Source organism: Epinephelus fuscoguttatus, linkage group LG17 (assembly GCF_011397635.1).
Source record: "Epinephelus fuscoguttatus linkage group LG17, E.fuscoguttatus.final_Chr_v1".
In the NCBI taxonomy this organism is placed as follows: Eukaryota; Metazoa; Chordata; class Actinopteri; order Perciformes; family Serranidae; genus Epinephelus; species Epinephelus fuscoguttatus.
In genome coordinates this window covers 40357005-40366400 of record NC_064768.1, presented here as the reverse complement: position 1 = coordinate 40366400, position 9396 = coordinate 40357005, and the positions used below count along the sequence as shown (strand labels likewise).

At 36.9% G+C, this 9396-nt stretch overlaps 1 protein-coding gene across 1 annotated transcript; it reads right to left on the bottom strand.

Annotated features, from left to right (window-relative positions):
• Window positions 1-2724: 2724 nt before the first annotated feature.
• Window positions 2725-6968, bottom strand: rpl14 (ribosomal protein L14). Its single transcript, XM_049602188.1, has 6 exons — window positions 6910-6968; window positions 6204-6305; window positions 6017-6111; window positions 5321-5420; window positions 3692-3745; window positions 2725-2820 (listed from the first exon to the last, which is right to left on the bottom strand). Exons 1-6 carry the CDS (start codon window positions 6910-6912, stop codon window positions 2761-2763), a joined length of 414 nt encoding a protein of 137 aa, XP_049458145.1. The 5' UTR covers window positions 6913-6968; the 3' UTR covers window positions 2725-2760.
• Between the last annotated feature and the right edge of the window lie 2428 nt (window positions 6969-9396).

The following is a 9396-nucleotide window of genomic DNA, read 5'->3' as shown; positions in this document are numbered from 1 at the left end:
GAGAGTCTCCGTCACCACTCCCCCATCCTCCGGCACATTCCTCGGGCTACATGTGTGTTGATGGTGTGTTGGGAGGCATTAACTAACTTAACCTGTTCTCTGCACTCACTCAGCTGAGCAACGTTCAGGTGTGTAGTTATATAACATCTACAGCTCCTGTGATTGGCTGGTGCCTCCATGCTGCTTCATGTCAGAGGACCAGGCTGCAGAGATACTTCCTGTGATCATCATCTGTTTCCCCTGTCAGGTGATACCTGTTCAACCAGAGAGTAAGAATTGATTTCCCTCCATCACCAGGACCAGGTGCTCACAGTTTAAACCTTGAGTCTATAGAGGACTCGGTGTTGCGTTCAGGGAACTCAAATCCACCTGAATCCATGTGAAAAGCTGTTTTGATTCTCTGCTTCTTTGAATTTCTTTGAAAAGACAAAGGGCTCAATGTGCTCTGTGAGCTGAGACTGCCACCTAGTGGATGTCAGCGAGAAAGGCTCTTACAAAACACTAAATATATTATATATTTTGTTTTGCTTTATTCCTTTTTTTTTTAAATTATTGAATTACAGCACAATTTCCACAAACAGATAAATAAATGAATAAATAATGATAAATAAAATAAATAAAAAGATACATAAAAAATATTAAAAATAGAATAAATAAATTAATAAATAAGACAAAAAAACAAAAGATAAATAGATACATAAAAAATACAATATACTTAAAATTAAAAGAATACAATGCAATAACTAGATGAATAAACTAATAATACTAAAAATTACAAAAATGCAATTAGATCAATATATTAAACTAAAAATAAAAAAATTATAAGAAATAGATAAATAATGAAAAAACTTAGAGATAAATAAATGCATAGTACTAAAAGAAATTTAAAAAATATAGATCAATAAATAATACTAAAAACCTAAAAAAAATCATATTGATGAAAAAATAAAATAAACAAATAATTAATTATAAAAATAAGTAGATAAATAAATAATACTAAAAATATTAAATAGAATAAATGAATACATAAATTAATAAATAATATAAAAAATAATTTAAAAAAGAAGATAACTGAATGAATACTAAAAAACAATAAAAAAAATGAACAACACTAACATAGAACAAATAATTAAATAATACTAAAATCTACAATACACACAATGACTTGATAAATGCATGAATAAAAAAAATACATGAAAAAATAAATACTAAAAAATAAAATAGATTAATAAATACTAAAAAATTCAAATATAAAATAAAGATAAATACAAAGATTTTAAGAATCCAAATTAAATATATAAATAATCCACACTAAAAAATCTATAAAAACGCAATAGATGAAAAAACTAGAAAAAAATAAATGAAATTAAAAATAAAATAAATAGATAAATAAATAATACACAAAAAAACCTTAAGTAGATAAATGAAATGAACAGCTGACTGTGAAAGTGTTGTCATTGTTGGTGTGATCACTCTGTTGATGGACGGTAAAGACAGACTCAACTCATTACTACTGCACTTCTCCAGTTTTTCAGATGTCTGTGTTGTCATCATTTTATTTCTGGCGTTGCAGTTTTGTTGGGCGGGAAATGTGCACGTATCCTTAATGAATTTGACCACACACATCCTCCCTGCATGATCTAATCTGTAGCATTTCATTTACTCACCGTCATTCAGCTTTTGGAGAATATTTCTCTGACCTCTTTGTGTTTCCACCATTTTCTCTTCTGATGAAGAAACTCTGAAACCTCTTTTAAGCCCTCCTCCCTGCTCCCAACACTTTTACACCTTCAGAGCTCTTGTGGGGTCTGAGATGCTCTGTGAATGACTTATGATTTCTTAAAATTTTCCCTTTAAGATAAGACAGGGTGCTGAAAAATAAGTTTCAGGCTTTTTTTTTTTTTAAGAATTTTGTCACTAGAAGTGATCCAGGTGCATAATGAAGGGCTGCCTGAGGAAATGCTGCACAATGTGGGGTCTCTTTCTAGAGAATAAACGAGCTAGACTTTCCAGATATTCCTAAATATTACATTTATGGATAGTTATTTTTCAGTATTATTTATTTTGTGATTTTAATGATTTTTAGTATATTTAAATATTTAATTTTCTTTTCCTTTTTTAGTATTATGTTTTTATTTTAATTTTTCTACAATTTTTATGGTTTTTTGTGCAGTAATTATACAGGACAGGTTAAGTATGAATGAGGGAGACGGGGGATGACATGCAGCAAAGGACCGAAGGTCGATAACCAACCGACGGCTGCAGCAGCAAGGACACAGCAGGTGAGCTACTGGGAGACCACATAGTTTTATTACTTAAAAAAACATCTTTGTCTTGTTCAGAGTACTGACTTGGTTTGTATTGTCACTTTTTCATTGTGTCACTATTGGATTGACCAAATATTACTGTTTTTCCTATCCGAGTTTGAAATTGTTCTGATTGTGAGGAAAAAAACTGCAAATGCTGTGCGCCACTGAACACCACTTCCTGTCAAGATGAAGAACTCTTTAAACTGAATCATATGTTCAGGTCCAGAGTAAATTCTCCAGCACCCTTCACATACTGATTATTGTTTCTATGAACTGAACACTTTTAGAAGTTCACTTTCACCCATCAACAAGGTTTATTTTTGATAACTGACACCACGGGTGGAAAAACCTCAGACTGAGCCACAACATGTTTGACCAGGTTTGCAAAGAAAAGAAGAGACAAAGGACACAGAAAAACAATTGAGCAGGAGATTTATTTGGTGAGCACTGTTCACTTCTTTGCTGCCTCCTTCTGGAGCTTCTTCACCTCGTGCTTGATGATCTTGTTCCTCTGCAGAAACAAAAACAATCAGAGCATTAATTTAAAAACACTCAGGATCGCCACATGTTTCACTGAGACTAATGGAGCCTTTAAAGTCCAGTGACTCTGGGTGTTACATCAAGCTGCAGCCTGGAAAATTAATCACCACTTTCATGTGTCTGCCACAGACTGAGCACTGATGCTTCCTCACTGGCACAATTAGATCACACTGACCCTTCATTAACTGTATCAGCTGCAGCTGTTCAGTCAGTCAGCTGTGAAAACACTCATCACACTGAGGCCGACCTCACAGAGCAAGACTGACACGACCAGGGTGTATACGACAGCTGGTACACACACCAACATGTTTGCCCGTCACACAGAAGTAGAAACCAACAAAATGTTTTTACATGATATTTTCATGTTGTAACATAGAACAAAAAAGATATTTTTATGTCCTAACACAAAACTTTTGTTGGAAAGGTTTTTGTTATTATGTGAAAACATCCTGTTACATCATATCAATATCATAAAAAATATGCTATAATCTGATACTGATCTTTTTTTCTGGCCTTGGCGGTCACCAAACTAAAATTGAGGATGCTATACTAATTACATCACATAAAATGTGAACAGAGATTCCTGAACAGCTAAAACTGATTAAGCTCAACAAAAAAGGCTGGAAGCTTAAAATAAAAACTATTTTTTTTTTTACAGTAAAAACGAAACAATAGGCACATTAACAACAGGAAGAGGAGTAAACACACTCTTAACTAGTAAATAAAGTAAAGAAATGTACAGCTGACACTGACATATATTCTAACAATCAATACGTGTTTTCCTTCAGTCGTCTGCATGATTTAAGTCTGAATGTGGTGCTGTGTGTCTGTGTTACACCTACCATCCTCTTGGCCTTCATCACCTTGTAGCGGTCAAAGTCAGACATTTTGGCCCTCTGTAAAGACAACCAAGAAGAGAAGGTCAGAGATTCAACCTGAGTGGTTTACTTTTCTAACAAGATTCACCTCAGTTCACTTTTAGGAAAGCTGGACAGTCAGGAGTTGTTGCAGTCACACAGATCGTTGAGCCACAGTGGTACGGGGACACAAAATTGTCTTCTCATGAGAATATAAATACTGCTGACACAGAGGTGACGTTCAGCAGCTGGATGCACATTTTATGCTAAGTACTAGTTTGCTACTTAAAACCGACTTTCTTCCTTGAAGATAAATCGTCCATGCAGTTTAACATTTACACGTTGATACACACAGTGTGTTAGTTAGATGTGACAATTAAGTTATACCATCAGGTACAAACAGGGTCAAAAATAAAAACGAACCAAGCGCAAAACGATTTGGCGGGTAACTAAGGCTGTAGTCTTTCTGGTGTGTTCAAGTGCAACTTTTTGGGCGAGACACAGGTGACATGAGACAACACAACAGTTGGCTTCTGTTGCAGCTGGTTCTGTGATGTCAGTTTGGTGAGTCCTCACACACACACTAACAGAACAGCACTTCCACAGTGAAACTGACCATGTGGAGCGCTCCTAGTTCTGCAACTATCGTATGAAACATCAGCTGATCTGCTGAACTATCACTTGCTGCTGGAGGATCACTGTAGTAGAGTGTGAGGAGTCTGATGAGGTTTAGGTTGATTAAAATGATTAAGTACCCAACAAATTCACAAAACCTTGAAATTCACTTTCATGTTTGACCCTTACGTTCATTTAACAGCAAATACTTCATCAATTTAATCCCGAATAAGACTCAAGAAGTCATGATCTTAAAATTGTTGATCAATATTGAAAAAATGTTGGTTCTCGTTCCAGTTTTGCTCCGACCTCTTCTGTAAGTTTGTATTCAACATTGATACTTTCTCACCTTATTGTAATGTAATAAAACAAACGTATGTGTGTCACAAGAAGGCCATTTATTATTTTGTCTGTTAAAAATATGCATGGCTGGTGGATTTTTCATCACCAGTCAAAGATAATTTGGGACACAGGGTACAACACTCCACTGTACCAGTTGGGTTTTAGAGTGTCCCACCCAGCACACCGTCAGAACATGTTCCTATCCTAAATACAACCGTGCTGCTCAGATTAACCAGGTGAGATGAAAGTCTTCACCTGCTCATGACCAACTTAGTCACCACAACTACCTGAGCTGTAACATTAACTGACCGTATGTAAAAGAGACATTTTCTAGTGTACAGAGACTTAAATTTATTTTATGTGTATCCAATTCTCCCAAATAATATTAAACTGACAATTTTACCTTCAGTTCACAAACCCAAACACACAGCAAAACTACAACTGAGTGAAACCCTACATGGCAAAAAATACAACAATTGATCTGATACAAAAGCCGCCTTTTCGAAATATCCAACATCACCTGTGATGATTATTAAATAACAGGATAAAAACCATCAAACTGCTGCTGCTCACAGGATGTAACTGTAACATAAGCCCACACATGCCAACCCTTCCTACATCTAATATGCTGATAAGGAGCAGAGAATGAAACATTACCTTCTGTCTTGCCTCGATCTTCTTGGCCCAGCTGCTTTGTGCCCACTTCTGGTTGACCTCAGCCTTTTCCCAGGCTCTCCTCACAAACTTCTGGCGGGCACTGTGAATCATAACATACAGTCAGAACCTCATACTGGAGGCATCTTAAGGGTTTCAGGACATGTAACCACTTTACAACAAAGAGACACCAGATTCATGTTGATGTAGGAACTCTAAAACCTGATTTAAGGTTGGGTGTGTGACACTTTTGAAGAGTGTCACTTGGCAGAAGTGATGGATTTGACAGAAAAAAAGCAGCTTCACACTGCCTGCACCTTGAAAATTTAGCTATGTCACAGACGACCTCATATTTTGTCGCACAATGTGCTTGGTCATGTTGTATTGTCGCCGGTGAGACAGTATTATAAATCCGCACCGACTCTGACCTGCTTAAATGTATAAAGTCACAGCTAAGGGCAAAAAAGTGGCTTTGACTTAGATTCCCTGTGATGATGTTTTAATCTTGTGTTGTGAAGCAATGAAATATAGCACTGTGTCCAAGACCAATTTCCCTTGGGGGACAATATAGTTTATTTTACATAATGACAGGTGACAGGTCGGTTCTGGTACTGAGCTTTACGGGCATGAGTAGGTGCTGGTTTTCAAAAAAGGACCTGTGCAGAACAACAGAGGTGATCTCCACCAGATCATACTCACCTGTGGGGTACTTTGATGACGTAGTCTGTGAGCTGCATGCACTTGAAGGGCATGGACTGCCTCTTCACGCCTGTGCAGGGCCCATCAACAAGAGCCTGAGAAGCACATGAAACAATCAGTATGAACAGGTCACGTCACACAGAGTGAGGCCAACACTGATAGACCCACTGTGCTCCAGAGTGCTCACCCTGTTCTGGTCGATGACATCTACGATGGCCACCAGCTTGCCTGCATGGGGTCCGAAAGAGACGTAGGCGACACGGCCGATCTCAACGAAGCGTTTGAACACCTGAGAGACAGCGGAGAGCCAAACATCAGACATGTCTGCCTGTACTCTGACAGTTGGGTACAGCACCACCTCTGTGATAATTTATCTACCGACACACAACATACAGGCTATATAACACATAGCCAACTCTACAGGTTAGCTAGGAGGCTGAGGAACTAACGTTACCAGATCTATAGCACCCGCCTCACCAAGCTAATGCTAACTAGCTATTTGCTAACGTTTCTGCTAACGACTTCTGCTCCGTTCACAAAACGGGACCTTGCTCAACATGTAGGTATAAATGTATTTAAATAAATCAACATAGTAAGCGCGTGATATTTATTTGATCAGTATTCTGGGAACCAAACAAGGTAAATGTGTTCGGTTAACCGAGCAGTCCTCGGCCCTCTCCGCCGGATGGACCACGTTGTAATGCGGGCAGAAGCCGACATCTTACAGACATCGCGTTAAAACTAATAATAATCTCACAAGTCTCAATAAAACACTTCATTAATATGTGTATAAGTGTGATAGCAACACGCACGACTCTTGTTGTCCCAGAACTATGAAGTATATGTAAAAGAAATTCGACTTAGAAATGCTAAAGTATTCATGGCGAACTCACCATGATGGCAGTCCGGGAGCAGAAAGGACGTTACAGCTTCCGCCTGGCGCAGATACGGCTTCCGCTTATACAGTACGCATGCGCGGTCTGTAATTTGTTTCCTAGTGTTTCAGCAATGTATTTTTGGCTTTTGACAAAGTAAACTATTAAATTATTATCATTACTATTATTATTATCATCATTTATTTTTTTTATACAAATTACGTTACAGATTTATTATAATTTTTCAGCACTATTTCCAGTTCACTTTCTTGTTTTTTTTATTAACATTCTTTGTCTTTCTTTTTAAAAAAAAAAAAAAAAAAAAAAAAATTCTTATTCTTTCGTTGCTTATTGCTGTATAATAATAATAATATAATTATTATTTCAGAATCAGAATCAGAATCAGAAATACTTTATTGATCCCCGAGGGGAAATTGTTTATGTTACAGTTGTTCCTTGCAAGAGAGGAAAGATACGTGAAAATATAAGAAATTTAAACAGTAGTATTAACAAATATAGAGTTAAATAAACAGGAATTATTAACAAACATAAACTTAAATAAATATATATATATATATACAAATATATATTGTAAACTGAACAAGATTATTTACACAAACAGAATATATACAGTCAGGGTGAATGGGGTTATTGCACAAGTTAGATTAAATTATTGCAGTGTGTGAAATAGTCACAGGGCCACTCAGAGGGAGGAGTTGTACAGTTTGATGGCCACAGGCAGGAATGATTTCCTGTGGCGCTCAGTGGTACATCTTGGTGGTATGAGTCTCCCACTGAAAGTACTCCTGTGCCTGACCAGCACATGGTGGAGTGGGTGTGAGACATTGTCCAAGATAGTTCGTAGCTTAAAGCAGGAGCGACTGCAACAGGCTGCACGCGCGGGCGCATGCGCACTAGACACTTTATTATTATATATTAATTATTATTATTATTATTATTATTAGTAGTAGTAGTAGTAGTAGTAGTAGTAGTAGTATTATCATTATTAAAAATATGTTACGGAATTATTACAATTTCTCAGCACTACTTCCAGGTCATTTTCTTGTTAGTTTTATTTTATTAACATTCTTTTATTTTTATTTATTTATTTATTTATTTATTTTACAAATTTTCTTGTTTTTAGTTTTCTCTTTTTAATTTTTTGGGGGGTAATTTATTCTTTTGTTGCTTATTGCTGTATAATAATAATATAATTATTATCTATTATTATACATTATTATATCATGTTTATTATTATTATTATTATTATAAAAGCAACCTCAGGCATAAACTACTTAACCCTCCAACAAAAACTGTTGGGTAGAAAATGTGTTGAACTTTAACCTGATTGAGCTATCTTCTCCATCACTTTAGGTATGTTATGCTAAAAAAAGTCCACCAGATGTCGCTGTGTCTTTAAATAGTCTGCCATTACAGTTCTTCTTCTACAGTGAGTAACAAAAAGGGTCACCACAGACATGAGGGTAGTGTGTGGTGGGTATTATTGATCATCTATCGGTCGGGGGTGACCTGTAGCTCAACAGGTAGAGTGTACTCCCCATGCAAGGTGAGCCCTCTGCAGTGACACAGGCTCAACTCTGGCCTGAAGCCCTTTGCTACATGCCTCCCCCATTCTCTTTAATTTAAGCTGTTCTGTAATAAAGACAAAAGCCCTGAAAAGTAATATTAAAAAAACCTTATTTCTGCTTCTAATTCAGCCTCTTCCTCTGGTGCAAGAAGTGTCAGTACATGTCAAGGAAACTATAAACAAAGAGAGGACAGGGCGACAGTGACAGCGTTAGAGGAGCCAGGCTACTGTTCTGGGACATACAAGTCACACTTTAACCCATCAAATCTTTGTTGTTCCAACTTTGACTGAAACATCCTTCCACCAGATTAAAAACACACATTACCTGATGTTGACTGACAATTTGAATCTAAATGTGCGCCTCGTTTTCCTTGTTAATGGTGTCCACACAGATCACCTCAGGAGGTGGGCTGAGTTCCCTTGGAGTGTTCACATGTGGGCAAAAAATGCTGAGTCACTGCTCTGAGTCCATTTGGGGGGCTGAAAAAGACCAAGTGTGAAAACACCTTTTATGTTTCCCCTTCTGTTCCTGAGATATGATGTTGAGTAACGGCCAGAAAAGTGTTTCATGCAGAACACTATGATGTCACAGTGAAGCTGACCTTTGACCTTTTGGATATGCCATCACTTCATTATCATAATCTTATCCTATTAGATGTTTCTGTGAAATTCTGTCATTATTAGTGTATGTAAGTAAGTAAGGCCCAAAACGTCTTGAGGTCACAGTGACCCTTGACCTTCAACCACCCAACTCTAATCAGTTCATCTTGTGTGCCAAATTTGAAGAAACTCCCTTAAGGCTCTCTTGAGATGTCAGGTTCACAAGAATGGACTGAACTGTCCCTTTAACATCGGAAACTTTGTTTGCAAATAAATATCAGTTTTGTCTTCTTGCATTTTTTGTTTCAACGTCCCAA